Below are 15,947 nucleotides of genomic sequence, written 5' to 3' on the forward strand. Positions count from 1 at the left end.
CAGTAAGCACAGCCCCACGCACCCCAAATGTGGGAGCAGGGACCCCACAGGGACCCCACTTCTGAGCCTCAGCTTCCTCCTGCCCACAGCCCCAGGGTTTGACAGCTCGCTGCAAGGGAACACCAACACGAATAGAGCAGGGAAAGCTTGGGGCAGGGCCAGGGCTTCCCAGGGAGGGGCCCTGGGCCCCCCCGGCACAGGCAGCAGCCAGGCAGGGCTGGGGCCAGCTCCAGGCAGGAGCAAGCTCTGGTCCCGTTCCTGCCGACAAAACAAATCACCCTCCAAGCACAGAGGCGAGGTGCCTCCTTCCCTCGCTGCCAGGAAGCTTGGAGGTTCTGATCAGAGAGGAGCCTGCCCCTGGCTCAGCTCCTCCACGCTGCCCACCACTGGTACCGGCACCAGGAGAAGCTCCAGGGCAGCTCGGTGCTGCGTCTGCCCTAAGAAGACACCACACGGCTCCGTTTCTACATTTTTTATTGGCAGTTCTGCTGCAAACAGTTCATTTCTTCTTCTCCACGTCCTGCTCTGCTGCTTCTTTGGCACGTTTTGCCCGAATCCCGAAGAGGCGAGCGTTGGCCCGGGCCATGCGCAGGCTGGCGAAGGCCTTGAAGTTCTTCTCCTCCTCGGTGATAACGCGGGCCTTCTCCCGCTTGAAAACCTGGGGGGAGAGAGCCCGGCAGTCAGACCGCACATCAGAGGCTGCCAGAGAAGACGGTATTTAAGGCTTAACGCAATTAATCTCGCTACATTTTTACCACTGGCTCCAGGATGCTGTTAAGAATACAGAATTTGTGCAATCTGCAGGCCCTGCCCTTATCATCACTCCACCAGACACCTCATTTCAACCAGCTCCTAATTTGCCAGCGCACATCAGCAGACGAGCAGCAAATACCAGGGAAAAACAAGCGCAAAACGAAATCTGAGTCAGGTTCGTGGCACGCTATCAACAATCTCACGATTAGTGAGGGTTTTAAAGACGGTGACCTCGCAACCTGCCCGGCCCCAACAGCCAACACACACCCCAAATGTGCTGGGGGCACTGCCATCTGGGGGCTACCGGGCAGGTTCCACCCTGGCCTTCTCTGGCCAGGAAGACGTCCTTCCCATGTGATTTAGGGCAGAAGCAGAATATAGGAGCATCCTTCTCCAATTTATCTTGACTTGACCCCAAGCTTGGTGCCCAGAGCTCTCCTCTACACAGCTCACACCTAAGGACTTCTCTCAGTTGATTAAAAAATAAATGAGGGCAGAGCTGGATCTGTTGGGTTTTTGTGCATCCAGGAGGGGAAGTGTCTGAAGCCAGCAACCCGTAACTATGACAAGAATCCTCCCCCCTAAATCCCAGCCTGAATTCCCTCACACAGAGAACACGATTTAGGGCTTCACTTACGTTCCTAATTGGCATAACTGGTCCAGACAGCTGCGTCGCCATCTTGAGTTCCTCAGCCTGCATAACAAGAGAGGGAAAAAACATCATTTAGAACCGGGTACGTACGCTTCCCAGCCTGGTGCCTGCATCCAAAACATGTTTTTAACACGAGCTCCCAGCCCAAACACGCTGATGACGACTCTGACTGCAGGCTTAGCAGCGATGGCAGCGAGTTCAGCACTTCACCCGTGCAGCTGCAGGAGCTTTTGGCACCCACACGCCGCACCGGTGAGCTCTGCCTGGCTACCAGGGAGGCTGGATCCGGCCAGCGGAGCTGCGGCCTCTCAGAGCTCTGCCAGCTGGAAAAAAAGGTGAAGTCCACTGAGCCATTTTTAGTTTGGCTGCTCAGCGTGTTCTTCAGCAGTTCCTTCCACAGCTAACTGCAGCTCCTTGTGCAGCTACTGCATCAACAACCATCGTTAAACTTTATTTCAGATAGCTGATTAAACTAATTTGAAAAATGATTCCAGACACAACTACCTTTACGTTCTGGGATTGGAAACAGGCTGCAGTGGACAACTTGAAGGTTGGGCTGAATTTAGAAAGCTCCAGGTTTGTGCTGCTAGCCAGTTTACAGCTGGAGCAGACTGGGTTCGGCAGTCTGTGTGCTACTCACAGCAGCTTGGAAAATTCTACTTTATTCAGACACATCCAAGATTCAGAAAGTTTCAATCTCATAATCCTCACGTCCACACCTGTGCTCTCCACCTTGACTTGTGGACTGGCAGCACCCTCCTGACTTAAAAACCGTGAAGCTGACACGTTCAGCAGAGCTCGTGCTCAACCAGGCAGTGAAAGATGCCAGAGACCATCCTGCCCCTGTTCTGAAAGCTGCCCAAGCACGGCCCAGCTCAGCAGGCAGCACCGTGGCTCAGCAGCTCGGGGCTCACAGGCTCTCCCAGAGACTGAAGGCAGCTTGAACATGGCACCGTGTTTCACTGCCTGCACCTCCCCACGGGAAGCATGTATTTTTCATGCACAGAGCCAAGACCAGACGGGAAAAGCCAACTCCCCTTTGGATCTCAGTGAGATTCTTACGAAAAGTAATTTTATACGTCAGCAACAACACCCTTCTCGAGAATTCCACCACCACTCCTTTCCCTGAACTACTCCGCGGTGCAGAGCACACCGTCACCTTCCCGGTGCCATCAGGAGAGGCGCTGCAGGCGGTGACAGGTGAGCCTCAGGCTGAAATTGGGCCAGCTGCAGCAGAGCAGCCAGCCCCAGCCCCGAGCTGTGCCTGTCCAGAGCACCAGGAGGGAGGACTGACAACCAAAGCCCTGCTGAAGTCACTGCAAACAGACCGGGCCAAGTACTTACGGAGCTGTCTCCTTTCTTGGGCGCAGAGGGCTTCCTCGGGAAGAGGATGAGCTTGGAGCGGTACTCCTTCAGCCTCTGCACGTTGGCCTGCAGCGACTCCGTGGATTTGTTCCGCCGCCTGGGATCCACCGAGATTCCGATGGTCCGGGCAAACCTTTTGTTAATGCCAGCCAGCTGCAGAGAGACATAGTGTGCAGTGCCAGCGTGGGACAACGTGTGACAACACCGCACTGCTGAGCACAGCCACCAGCCTTGTCACCTGGCTGGAACCCCCACTGGTACTGGGGTCTGGCCTGAGGGATCAGCAGTGCCACCATTTAGACTCTGAGAGGTGCTGGACAAATGTATGGAACCAGCACCCGGGAACTGGTTTGCTGAACAGTGACAGCTCCACTACAGAAATACTTCTGGTAACACCCTTAAGCAATAACCTCAATTTCTGTTTAAAAGCAAACAGCTGTGTATCAATTTACATCCCAACATTATCTGAAAATTAAAGAAAAACAAAGTAATGAAGCATTTGGCATTCAGAAGTACAGTTTTACTGCTTCAGTGCACTGATTTCACTGTTATAAATGCTTTAATTAAACACTAAACAACACGCGAGAGGCTGGGGATGCTGGCTGCCAGCAGTTGCTAACATTTACTCCTGCTGTGTGGGACCAGGCTCGTGGGGCTTTCTGCAGCCCACCTCCCTCTCGGCTCTCTGCCAGCAGCTCATCAGCTGAGAGCCACCTGGGAGGATGGTGCAGGACCTTCTCCTGCAGCAAGGCGAGGGAGCTGGCAGCTTCCCCAGCCTCTGCAGTGACTGCAACCGACCCGTTCCACAGCACAAACAGGTCTGCACCAGCTGCATCATGCAGGGTTTGCAGTGATGTGTTTTACAAAGAAAGAGCCATTTAACAACAAAACCTGCCGGTCCTTTTACTTAAATTAAGTTCAGGAGACTCAATTCACGCTCTACCAGAACCTGATTTTAATGTTTTTAATGTTTTGTTTTAAGTGACAGCCTGACCAGTATTTAGTTCTCAAATTAACCTATCGCTCTGTTGTGTTACTGCTTCCCCATGCCACAATTACAAAAAAAAAAAGGAAAAAAGAACACTAACATTTTGTGTGCTTCTCCAGTGACAGCAGCAGCCTGTCCCTGGCTACGTGCTGGCTCAGCCAGTGCAAGCAGACGCTTACACTTCCATACACCGCAGCCACTTGTGAGTTAATTTTATGCAAAATAACAGAACAATGGAGCCCAAGCTCAAGAGCTGGCCTTCCTGAGCAGGGACAGCTCCTCCCTACTTACCTTCAGCTCCTCTAGGCTGAAGCCTCTGCCGGCACGGACTTTTTTGTGGTACCTGATGGTCGGACACCTCACGATGGGCCGGACGGGCCCAGCCACCGGCCGAGGCGCAATGCGGCGAGCCTTTGCCTGGCGAGCCTTCCTCCTGGAGCGGGGGGCAGCGAGCTGTCACCGGCAGCACCCTCCAGCCACCCCCCAGCCCCACGGGGCGGCTCCCAAACCCCAAATCCCGACCCAGGGGATCCCCAAACCCCCCCCCCAGGGCGGCTCCAGCGGTCATCAGTCAGCCAGGGTTTGTTTTCATCACATCCCTACAGCGATTCCGGATGTTCCACATCATTTGACCGCAGCCGGAGCCAGCCCCGCTCCTCTCCCCTGGGCTCCCCGCTCACCTGCGGATCTTGCGGGCGGGTTGGTTGAACCAGGTGGCGACGCGGCGCTGCCAGTCCTTGTGGAAGTGCGGCTTCAGGATCATGCCATTGCGGCTGGGCGCCATGGCGGCTGCGGCCTGCGGACACAAACAGGGCTGGGCTGCGATCCCGCGCCATCCACCGGCACAAAACCCCTCCGCGGCATCCCTCGGGTTCTGCCCCGCTCCCCCCGAGCGCCCCGAGCGCCGCCCGGCGCCGCCCCGGCCGGATGGCGGCGGATGGAGCCCGATGCAGCCCCGCGGCGCAGCCACTCACCTCCCGCCTGCGAAGATGGCCGACCGGAAAAGGGCGAGGCTGCCGCGGTGCGCGCCGGAAGTGCAGAGGCAGCTCCGGGAAGATGGCGGCGCCGGAAAGGGCTCCGGGCGGCTTCAGCTTGCCCGCACTCAAGATGGCGGCGCCTTAAACGGCCCCGCACCCCCAAGCAGGGGGCTTGGGACCAAGGCTCGGGGGGCCTGAAAGGGGTAGGAGGGGGTCTGCAGGGCACGGGCAGCCCTGCTGCAGCAACCTAGGGCCGGTCCATCCCGAAGGGGCTTTCCCTCAGCTCTGCCTCTCGCAGCCCTGCTACAAAAACCCAGCACAAAGTGAAAAGGAAGCCCCTGTCCTGTGCAATCCCATAGCTGCAGGACACAGCCGTGCCTCCACACATCGCACAAACACCACCACGTTCAAGATTTTATTCTGGTGCAGTCTGGTTTTCAGCTTCTAGTTCATGTCCAGCAGCAAAGACAAGCACAGGTTACGGTGGAGTCGTGTAACGGCAGCGCTGCACCCAGCTCAGCCTCCCAGGGGTGGCTGCTGCCCACCCTGGCACCCCACACGGCACAGCCCCGGGTGGCTGAGGAGCACCCCACAGCACATCTCATCCCGAAGAACGTGCACACAACAGCCCCGCGGACGAGAAATCCTTCCAGCAGATGAGACTTACCCAACTCCTAACCACTACTGCCCTGCTGAGAATCAATCTCAAAGCCCTAAGGAGTTCTCCTTCCCGCAGGGAAAAGCTTGTTGCAAGAGGCAGCGGAGCCATCCCTTCATTTTTGGGGAATGGCATCACAGATTCCCTGCTCGGCATCTTTGATTCCGGAGCTGAAGAGGGACAGAGTCTGCATTCAAAAGAAGCCTCTGGAGTCCTCCCATCGCACACAGAGAGGGGCTTCACACTGGTCTGAGGCGTGGTTCTTCCTCCTCCTCGTGGTTTGGTGGCTGCTGGGGCATTTCTTCATCTCTGGTGTCCTGCTTGTCCCTCTCTGCTTGAAGCCAGCTCTGAGGAGCTATCATTTTCTTTGGCCCGTAGGGCGGGGGCCCAATCAAAGCTTCGATGTCGTCGTAATTTATCACTTCTTTCTCCAGGAGGGCATTGGACAGCTAGAAAGAATAAACAAGGCATAATGAGGCACAGGGGTTTGAAAACAGCCCCTCTGAACCCATCTGACCTCTCCCTGCCAGCTCAACTCGGACCTCCACATCTGGACTCAGCACGTGCTGGAGCCCGCGAGGAGCGGGGCCCCAGCACCCACTGAGCCAGTACAAAGCTCCCCGGGCAGCCGGCACCTTCTGCAAGCCTGATTTTGGCCAGAAACATCAAATATGACTGGAGGCAATAAAGCTTGCGTTAGGAAGTGATTCGGCAAGGCAGAACCCCGGGGACAGCGGGGAAGTGCCCTTACTGCCGCTGTCACAGCGCCTGGGGCCCTGCCTAAGGAGGCAGAGAGGCAGCAGCTGAGGCTGGAGCCAGAGCCAGAGCCCTCCTCTGCGTGCAGAACGTGTCACAGCTGCCCCTGCAGGCTGGGGGTCACCAGGAAGGTCCTCCCCAGCCCCTCTGCGAGCAGGGCCACGCTGCAGCAGCGGGTGGCTGTCCCCACGAACCGCTCCGTTCTGCTGACGAGAGGCGACGCGCCGGCCTGGCAAACGGGACGCTCTGTAGGCACTTTGGCTTGACTTGAAAAGTTTTCTCTCTGCTGACCCTCTAGCAAACATCTGATTGCTGTGAAATGAAAGCGTCGGAACGGAGGAGCCCTGCGGAGAGGAGAGCCCCCGACAACGCCCGCTCTCAGAGCGCTGCTGGGGCACGGTCCCGGGGACAGAGCGGGGAGCAGCAGGGTGTCCGAGCGAGTTCTGGCCACCTTACCACGCACAGGAGGCTTGCTGCTGGGCAGAGGGAAGCATTTTGGGTTTTGTTGTTGTTTAAAAAGATTGAAGGATTGCTTCATTCGCAAACCATGCGACATTAGGTTGGCTCCTCATGTTATGGACCAGGCGTCTGAAGGGAAGGTCAAGGAGCACCAGGGGATGGGGGCGGAGGTCCTGCCTAGGGGCTCCCAGGACACAAATTTGCAGAGGCAGAGCTCTGGCTCTGCAACAAGTTCTCCTTGATATATCAGGTATGAAGCAGGTAACTGGTGCAAGCTGCCTGGAGTCACCAGTCAGCCTGTGACGGGTCCCGTGTCCTTTCACCATCCCCAGAAACCATTCACCCAATTCTTTTATGCCTACAGAGCCTGGAAGGACGAGCTGCTATCGCCTTCACAGGCTTCACGAGGTCACTGCTTTCCAGGAAGCTGTATTTCCTAGAGGCTAGCACAGAAGTACAGGTGAGGGAGCCAAATTTGGGGTTTGATCGCTTCCATCCAGCACAGAGCACTCCTCCCCTCCCCTGCAAACACCAGCTGGTGTCAGGAGGTGAACTACTCACTGCTGGAGGACGCACACATCCTCCCTCTGCCTGCTTCTAATCTAGGGGATACGCAGTGAACAGCCTCTGATTCCCAGCACATTAATATCTCCACTACCAGATATTCTAGGGCCACAGAGACGCTGCAGCAACCAAGCTGCAGAGCACAGAAAGTATCAAGGTCAAAAGCAACAGTAAAAGAAACCTCAGACAGCTCCAACTTACTGTCTGCAGCTTATCCCGGTTGTCCAGCAGGAGTTTTTCTGTGCGTCTGTAAGCCTGGGCCACCAGCACTTTTGCTTCCTAGAAGACAGTAACAAGAAGGGACTTGCAGTGCAAGTGGCAACAAACAACATGTGGACAAACAAGAGAGCACCTAGAGCAAGGATGTGCAAACCGAGCAGGCAGAAAGCAGCTACCACTAACAGAAAATACAGATAAGCCTTTTGAAAAAAGCCACAAGAGTGCTTCTGAAGAAGAAACAAGAAACAGTAAACTTTTGTGCTAGCAAAACTCTTAAAGAGAGTCCCTGCTGATGGCAAATAAGTCTAAGGAAGCCACCCAGCAGCAAAAGACACAGCTCAGTACAAAGCCCAAGGTTTGGTTTTCAGCTATGTGACTTGCATTTTTCATCAAGCTGCAGAAAATAAAGAACAAACAGGAAGGTGTGCTCAGGCGCAGCCTTACGTGGTCCATCATTTGCTGAAGTCCCTGGCTGAAAGGGCGCCGACCAATTCCAGGGGCACTCTCCACATCTGGGAAGGAGACCTGCCCGATGCTGGGCACCATCCCGTACTGCTTCACCATGGAGTAGGCGATTTTGGTCACCTTCTTCAGGTCATCCTGGGCTCCTGCATGAAAGAGACACGATGTTTGCCAGCTCTGAGTGGAGCACAGGAGAAGTAGGTCCTACACAAGCACACATTTGACTAGTCGAGGGACTAGAGGACCTGCAGGAACCCAGGCAGGTGATCACTGGCTGCTGATGGACCTTTCCTCGTGTGCTGCAAGACCCGTGCATGACCCTGAGTAAACACACTGGTAGCTAAAGTGTATGGATTGCTCAGCAGCCACTGCCTTCTGTTACCACATTTGCCTATAACCAGCTGGAATTAAGTGGAAGCAAGGCACAGAAGGTCCGGGCTCTTCCACTGGCCAAGAGTCTCGCTGGGTAATTGCACCCGTGGCCTTAGGCTTTGGGACAAAGTCTAAGACAACACAGTTGCATCCCACAATGAGACCTTCATTCTTACAAAAACAACTCGAAGATCAAAACAAGTAATTTGGCATTTCCCTTTCCCACTGTCCGGAGTGGGAAAATTCTAAGATCATCCTTGGACAGAGCAACCAAGTACAGAAGTTCAGACTATTTACACAATTTCCACTTGCCTGCAGCAGGGTCCAACTCCTCACCTGTAGTGACTTTGTTAAAGGTGATGGCCTCGGACACTCTCCCGCCCAGAGCCATGCACATCCTCTCCAGCAGCTGCTCCTTGGTGAAGAGATACTGCTCTCTTGGAAGGATCTGAGCGAATCCAAGCGCTGCGTTTGTTCGAGGGGCTATGGAAACCTGCAACACAGGGCAGCTCCGTCAGGGCAGAAAACAAAAAGAACCAACTAAGAACAGAGAGAAGAAAGGAAGGGCCTGCACTCCCAGTGAGATCTGCTGAAAGCGATGGTGCAGGCTGACCTACAGACACACAGCTGAAACTGCAGTACGTTGCCATTCCCATACTGAAGCCTCTGCAGCTGCAGACATGCACTTTCTGCCATTCCAGGTCAAAAAATAAAAAGGAAGCTGTCCTTAACAGCAAGCAAATTAAATTCTAGGAGTTCAGAGCACCTCTGAAGCATATAAGCCAACCAGAGCTTGCTTTACCATGTTCCAGAATCATCAGGACTACCTGGAGAAACACAGGATGTCTTCAGAAAAATAAGAGCCGTTTCCCCCATCCAGCCACATCTCGTTGAGAGTAATTAACAACAGTTCAGCTTATACAATAGGTCATTCAGAGTGAATTTGCTGCTGGTGGCAGGCCAAGAAGCTGTCATCCTTGTCGTTCCCACCCCTCCACCTCTCCCCTGCGTCAAGGCTCTTTGAGGAGACGTGCGTGGGACAGAAGGCACCCCGGGGTGCAAAGGGAGGCCCTTCCCTACAGAGAAGGGCTTCAGGCACACCAAATCTCAAGCGTGCCGATCTGAAAAGCACATCTCTTCCCATCAGTATCAGAGCAGCTCCTGCAATGGCCTGACTGGTAGCTGCAACGTGCTGGCAGGGAAAGAGACCGTGCAGGCACGCACACAGCGCAGCGCTGTGCCTGGAGGAGGCGCACGAGCTGAGCAGCAGCAGCAGGACGCTCACTTGCTCCAAATGTGCCCAGCACCAGGGTGGCCAGCAGGCACGTTGGGAGTGCTTTACTGTTGGCTTGGAAAGGCAAGATTTTTCCTGTGGCTGGTTAAGCTTTGCACCACCACTGCCATGTCTGGAGCCCGATAACAGACTTCTTGACAGCGTATCTTGAGAGCAAAGACAGGTCTCTGCTCTCGTGAGCCCCCACCTGTGGTTCTGCGTTCAGCTCTGGGGACCCCAGCACAAGAAGGCCATGGATGTATTAGAACAAGTCCAGAGGAGGGCCATAAACATGATCAAGGGGTTGGAGCACCTCTCCTATGAAGACAGGCTGAGGGAGTCGGGGTTGTTCAGCCTGGAGAAGCAAAGGCTCCAGGGAGACCTTACAGGAGCCTTCCAGGACCTACAGGGGGCTACAGGAAAGCTGGGGAGGGACTTTGTGTCAGGGGGTGCAGTGACAGGACACAGGGCTTTAAACAAAACGGCTTTAAACAAAAAAAGGATAGGCTTAAATTAGATATACGGAGGAAATTCTTCACTCAGAGGGTGGTGAGGCACTGGCACAGGCTGCCCAGAGACGCTGTGGATGCCCTGGAGGTGCTCAAGGCCAGGCTGGGTGCTTTGGGCAGCCTGATCTAGTGCGAGGTGTCCCTGCCCACGGCAGGGGGGTTGAAATTGGGTAATCTTTAAGGTCCCTCCCAACCCAAACCCTTCTGTGATTCTGTGCTGTTTGTGTTGCTGCAGCATTCACAGCTCCAAGCTCATGGAAACCAGGGTAACGTAGCAGAATCTAACACAAGTGCTGCAAAACAATCAACACGTCTTGGACAGAGGATCCCAAAGGATTCTCTTCCCACCCAGCACTGAACTCCACAACAGCCAGCAGTGGGGTTACCTTCATCACTGCCTCCGTGTGCTCCAGCAGCCAGCCAACCAACGCGTGCCCTGATTCATGGAACGCCACAACCTTCCTCTCCTCTGGTGACAAGATCTTGCTTCTTTTGGCAGTGCCTATGGGAACACAGACCAGACAAAGTGGCAGTAAACGTAACCAACAGGCATCACCTTGTAAAGAGAAGCACACGAACTAGAGCAGTCTGTGGCTGCACTGCCAGCGAAGTTGCCATTGCACTCCGTTTTGGAAGAAGGCAGTAAAACACCCCCCAGTTACACGCTGTGCAAGAGGTGCTCTCTGTCCCTGCAGTAGAAGGCAACCCATGCTTGGCACAAACTTTTTCCCTTTACAACAGACTTAATCATCACACAAATAATTTAATATTCGATTAAATCACAGCTCTAAACGCAAGGCTCTGTTCTGTTCCCAGCTCTGCCAAAGATATGCTACATCTCTGCCGAGGGACAAATCTGCAACAAGGCAATACTATTTCAAGAGAAAGGAAAAATCCAACCCCCAAAAAACCCACCACCAAAAAAAAAGTCTGTCTGGAAGAGCATATTTAGTCTGCTGTAAGATCTTTCAGTCCCTTAGGGAACCAAGGGACACGAGGGAACCGAGATGTTCCATTATATGTAGCAGAGAGGTCCCAGCTGAGATTCCTGTGCATCAGTAGCCTTCAAGTCAGAAAAGAAAACCACAAATATCTACCAAAATCTTTCTCCAGACCCAAGGAATCTCTGATTACACATGGCATGCTCCGTATGAGCTTATTCCCAGGCTCCTGAGAACGAGCAAATTAAGCCATAACTCACATTTAATACTTTCTCCAGAAAGGTGATTTTTGAAAGTGTCTATTTTCCAACCCAATAGTCCGTAACACAGAATAAGTCCAATTAGGATTTCAAAAAATGCTGAATGGGAGTAAAGCTTCTAGCAGGCAGAAAATACGTTAACTACAGAACACACTGCACACCGAGCACTCATTACTGCCCCGCGTATCGAGCGCAAGGAGGTACCAGCGCTTTAAAGTGGATGTTTCTGCACAGTGCCAGCAGCAATAGGGGGTAGAGAAGGCACAGTCGAGAGCAGCATTATACCAAGGTTGCCTGATGCCTTGGAAAACAACATTCTATTAACATTAATTTTTAAACAAAGTCAAGAGCTTTATTAAACAAGGAAACAGCAAAATGAGCGTGGCAGATCTTGTAAAATTACTGCTCGGGGATGCTGGAAAGCACTGTGCCCTGCAAGGCATGATGGTGATGGAACAGCAGATTAATTGCAACAGCCTTCATTTTCGTTAGTCAGTCCCTTACCTCGCCTTCAGCAGTGTGTGTGCATTCCCTGTATGGATCTTTCTATAGAAAGACGCACGTATGTGCTATATATAATCTATTTTTTTTTTAATACTCTGGAAACATCCCCCTGCCAGCCCACCAAGAAGGGAGGGACTGTGCTCTTCACAATAGCACACAGCGTGCCCACAACGATTGTTTCTTCCCCTACAGAAAGCAAGCTCCAGGCAGGAGAGTTCTCTGAAGGCCTGCACTTATCACATTTACGAGAGAAATAAGCCAGGAAGCAACTCGGGTGCGTCTCTGCTGGTCTTACACTGCGTACACAAACCCCACCAGAGCACAGGCTCTGCTCCATCTTCCACAGACAGTTCCAAAGACAGCCCCTAACTGCCCCTGTGTGCTCAGCAGGTTTCCTCCATCGCTCCCAGGAGACCTGACTTACTGCCTACTTTCTGTTCCCAAACTGAAAACACAATGGAGACTACCACAGAGAAGAGTTCTTACTCCTCCCTCACTGCAACACAAAGCTGTAAGGCTGACAGGGCCTCTGGACTTGCAAAGTTCTCTTTTGATTCCGCACCACCCTTATTAAAACCAGCAGCCTATAATGGAAAGCACAGTAATATCTTGTTTTCTTCAAGAAAAGCTTTTATAGCAACTGAAATACCCTCTGAATTGTGAAACTCAGAAGCATTCCTATTACATGGCAAGGGTACATTTAATATAAGGGCCTGGAGGGGTGTTTAGGGTGTCCTACAAAAAATAGCCAAGTCCTGCTAATACGAAAAAAATCCGATTAAGCAACAAAAAGCTGTTATTGCCTCTCAAATGCCACAAAGCCTCAGTGAAGCGAGCCAGCCTGTCAGCAGTGAAACTGCTGAAGCCCATGCCCTCTAACATCCACCACATTAAAACAAGATATCCCTTCTGCTACACGTCCCTGTGGTCTTCCTTGCTTCTTGCCCTGTCTTCCATGTCTGGGGAACTAAGGCTATGGTGGAATTCAGAGCGAAAAGTTAAGGGAATCCCTCTGAGTTCAGTGCTTTCTCTACTGCAGATGTGAAAGTAAAGCACCTATTTGCTACAGCTGATTAGGATTTCTGCACTGCAGCTAGAGCTGTCTCACTGTCCACTCCTGGGAGCTGCTGAGTACAGTTTGGGCTTTGTGGAAACGGGGTCACGGGCACCCAAAGCACTCCAGGGGGCATTTTTAAGAGGCAGGTGAAACTGTCAGGAGTTCTCAAAAATCTTCTCTTAGATGAGGAATTATTTAGGCATTTTCTGGTTAAAAAAAACAAATAGTGAAAACCTAATTTCTATATTAGGAAATAACTGACCCAGTACAAACATCCTGTTTCACACGCTCTACTAAGAAGAGCACAGAACGCCTCTCCGTTTGCCCAGGCTCACCCGCCAGTAATGCTGCTGCAGCCTGGAAGCAGTTAAGTGTCAGATTATGAAAACCAAAGCTTGCCTAGAGGGCACTTCAGATCAAAACCGACCAGATTCAAATCCCTCAGGTGAAGTCAAGCGTTCTGGGAACTCTTTTCCCCCCCCTCCCTGTAATATACTGCTACAGGGTAATCTCCAGAGGTTCCTCTGCTGGCACTTGCACAAGTGACAGGGAAAGGCTGACAGGATGTTCTCAGAGGGAGAACAGTACTCTACTGTCTTTCATTTTTTTCTGCCAATTCATCAAAGCCTGGGCTTTGAGGCCAAAAAGAAAAATCTCTAATTTCTTCCTGTTGCTGTTGAGGATGGGGTAGCCTGTTTGCTTTTGCTATTCATGTTTATGTAGCAGGTGTCCAGAGCAGCAACAAAAACCCAGAGATACTTCCACTTTATTTATTCTAATGAAAAAACAAACCAACCACCAACCATCCAGCTTTGAACTCCCCTCTTTATTATTTTGCTACTGGTCATTTGCCCTGAGCTACTGGCTCAGGTTGCCTGCAGAGTCAGAAAAACAGGTCCATTTAGGGCCTCATTCATAAAATCTTTCTCCAACTATGGCCTTCAAGATTTTCCAGACAGCTCTCTCTACAAGAGGAACCAGTTAAGACCCAATTGTCTTCCTGGAACATAATGCAATCACCTGACCCTTCTTTCCCTCCAGGAGCTGACACAGATTAGCAAGACAACAGCGGAAATGGCTGGGTAGCTTACCTGCAATCACTCTTTCCACGGCATACTCGAAGTTGGAAGTATCGATGGATTTGTGACCTTCTCTAGCAGCATGAAGAGCGGCTTCATTGCATATATTTGCTATGTCAGCTCCTGTAGACAAGAGTTTACAAGAATTACATTGCGTTTGTTATGTGACAGATACATTTTAGGGGACAGAAAAGGCAGGAACAGATCTAGAGAGGAACCTAAAGAAGTCAAATAGCTGCACTGCAAGCTCCTCTTTGTTCCTTGGGAACAGAGAGCAAACCTAATCCATGGTGTTTATGTTGGATTTGAACAATACAACTGCCTTGGCAATGAACGCGGCGTTGCCACACAGAGGACAGAGTTCAGCAATCAATTAACAGGCTGAAGCCAAGGCTGGCTCTCAACAACAGGGGAGTGGCGTGGGCAGCCTGGATTGGCATGGGCCGCCGCGCTGTTCATACAGCAACCGCACAAACCTCTGTGCAGAAGAGAAAGAACATCTGTTCTGAGTTTGTGTGGGTGGGTGATGGTGGTGGGGGGCTGCCGAAAGAAGTCACGAAGAGGCACTGTGCTGGGGCCTGTTAGAGGGGAAACCCAGAAAGGATATTCCAGGAACTCCACATAAACAGGAACTCTGGAGCCCCTTGCTCAGCACTGTTTCAAAGTCCCAGGGACCTACCCTGGAAACATGCTCAGTGCAGGAGCCAGAGCTGTCCAATTTCTACCCTGACCGACGAAGGAACTGCTATTCATTCCTCCCATCATTTTCCTGCTAACACATATCAACTTAAGAGTCTTTCCACATCTCAGCGTGAAGCGCAACACCTCATCCTTGACACCAGCTTTGGAGCAGAGAATGAACAGCGGTTCCTCCCCTTCGGAATCAGGATTCAGGCACTGTAAAAGTGTGCTTTCCTCCAACCTCCACACCCTGCCAGAAACTTCAGAAGATTGAAAATAGCCACAAACAATTGCTTATTGCAACTCCATTCACCAGGGAGCTGGTTAGGTTCCCACTATTTCAGTGGGGAAGATTTGAAGGGGAAGAAAAAAAAAAAAGCCTTTTGGACCAAAATACCCTCTTAAAACTAAGCAACTGAGAAGCTTCAGGTTGAACGATGGAATTAGCAAGGAAGGAGGCAGAACAGCCCTACAAGGACACAGCATGTCATACCGCTGAAGCCTGGAGTCAGTTCTGCGAGGTGCTGCGAGTAGAAGCTGGCGTCCTGGATCAGTTTGAGGCCCTTCAGGTGCTGCTCAAAGATCTCTCTTCTCTCCTGCGAAGAACACGGAGCACTCACACGACAGCGAACACCCGAGCCCAGCAGACCTTTGCAACATGGCAGCTTGCCTGCTCTCCATCCCAGGGAGCAGAGGAGGAGCCAGACCTCTGGCAGCGGGGACAGGAGCACTGCCACCAGAGGGCAGGGCTGTCCTTACAGCACTTCGGTTCCACGGGAGCCCCGATAAACACCCAGCTCTCAAATTCAGAACAGATGTACCAAGGCTTACCGTGAGTCACTGCTTTCTCTCTCAGGGCCACTCTCTCCTCGAAACTTTCACTCTGATCTGTCTTTTAACTTTTCTCTTCCCATAAAAGCACTTGCAGGAAGGAGCTCAGAGTGCCTCTACCTGCTCCTTCCTACACTGCAAACGAAAGCCCCATCTACTAGTTACTTAGCCTGCAACCATTTCCCAGACAAAGGTGGGGGTGAGATGATGGCTGGCGGGCAGCCAGGGAGTGACTCATTCAGCTGGTCCAGGAGATCCTGATTAAAACAATGGGCTCAGTTGCCAGGGTTTTTCCCCTTCCTCCTTCAGGGCAGCTGCACGGTTCATGCTTCCGGTGCCAGATTGTATCAGGCATTTAAGGTATTTTAAGTGAAAACTCAGAGGACGACAGTAAAGCACAGATGGAAGAAGAAGAGGCTGTGCTGGCAGAGCGGACAGACCTTTGCTGCAGCTGAGCCTGTTTCCAAAGCTCTGCTACAAACGTCAACACAGCAGCCGTGGAAGACTCCCCTAGTAAATGGATTTAACAAGCATTCAGAAGGAAAGTCACTTAGCGGGCTGTCTGAAGGAAAACAAAGAGCCTGAGG

At 52.3% G+C, this 15,947-nt stretch overlaps 2 protein-coding genes across 3 annotated transcripts in view; both read right to left on the minus strand.

The window, feature by feature from the left end:
* Window positions 1-457: 457 nt before the first annotated feature.
* On the minus strand, window positions 458-4,884 carry RPL13 (ribosomal protein L13). Its single transcript, XM_068693868.1, has 6 exons — window positions 4,733-4,884; window positions 4,439-4,554; window positions 4,050-4,191; window positions 2,750-2,923; window positions 1,391-1,447; window positions 458-658 (listed from the first exon to the last, which is right to left on the minus strand). The coding sequence occupies exons 2-6, from the start codon at window positions 4,540-4,542 to the stop codon at window positions 500-502; spliced, it is 636 nt and encodes a 211-aa protein (XP_068549969.1). The 5' UTR covers window positions 4,543-4,554; window positions 4,733-4,884; the 3' UTR covers window positions 458-499.
* A 253-nt stretch (window positions 4,885-5,137) lies between these two features.
* Window positions 5,138-15,947, minus strand: part of SPG7 (SPG7 matrix AAA peptidase subunit, paraplegin) — a 31,659-nt gene continuing 20,849 nt past the window's right edge. The window contains exons 11-17 of one of the 2 annotated variants that reach the window (XM_068693851.1): window positions 15,023-15,125; window positions 13,861-13,971; window positions 10,394-10,509; window positions 8,562-8,718; window positions 7,836-7,999; window positions 7,374-7,451; window positions 5,138-5,842 (exon numbers count right to left, since the gene is read on the minus strand). In XM_068693851.1, the coding sequence (XP_068549952.1) occupies window positions 5,633-5,842; window positions 7,374-7,451; window positions 7,836-7,999; window positions 8,562-8,718; window positions 10,394-10,509; window positions 13,861-13,971; window positions 15,023-15,125 (939 nt within the window). In that variant the 3' untranslated portion in view covers window positions 5,138-5,632. Of the gene's footprint in view, window positions 5,843-6,932; window positions 7,131-7,373; window positions 7,452-7,835; window positions 8,000-8,561; window positions 8,719-10,393; window positions 10,510-13,860; window positions 13,972-15,022; window positions 15,126-15,947 lie in introns of those variants that run through there. The other variant, XM_068693852.1, reaches the window with a different exon arrangement.

This window comes from Anas acuta, chromosome 10 (assembly GCF_963932015.1).
Source record: "Anas acuta chromosome 10, bAnaAcu1.1, whole genome shotgun sequence".
In the NCBI taxonomy this organism is placed as follows: Eukaryota; Metazoa; Chordata; class Aves; order Anseriformes; family Anatidae; genus Anas; species Anas acuta.

Coding starts and splice junctions, on each gene's coding strand:
- RPL13 (XM_068693868.1), bottom strand. CDS start 4,542: ATGGCGCCCAGCCGCAATGGCATGATCCTGAAGCCGCACTTCCACAAG. Junction 4,192..4,438: donor CCCGCCCGCAAGATCCGCAG/GTGAGCGGGGAG, acceptor CCCCCGCTCCAG/GAGGAAGGCTCGCCAGGCAA. Junction 659..1,390: donor CAGTTATGCCAATTAGGAAC/GTAAGTGAAGCC, acceptor CTCTCCCCCCAG/GTTTTCAAGCGGGAGAAGGC.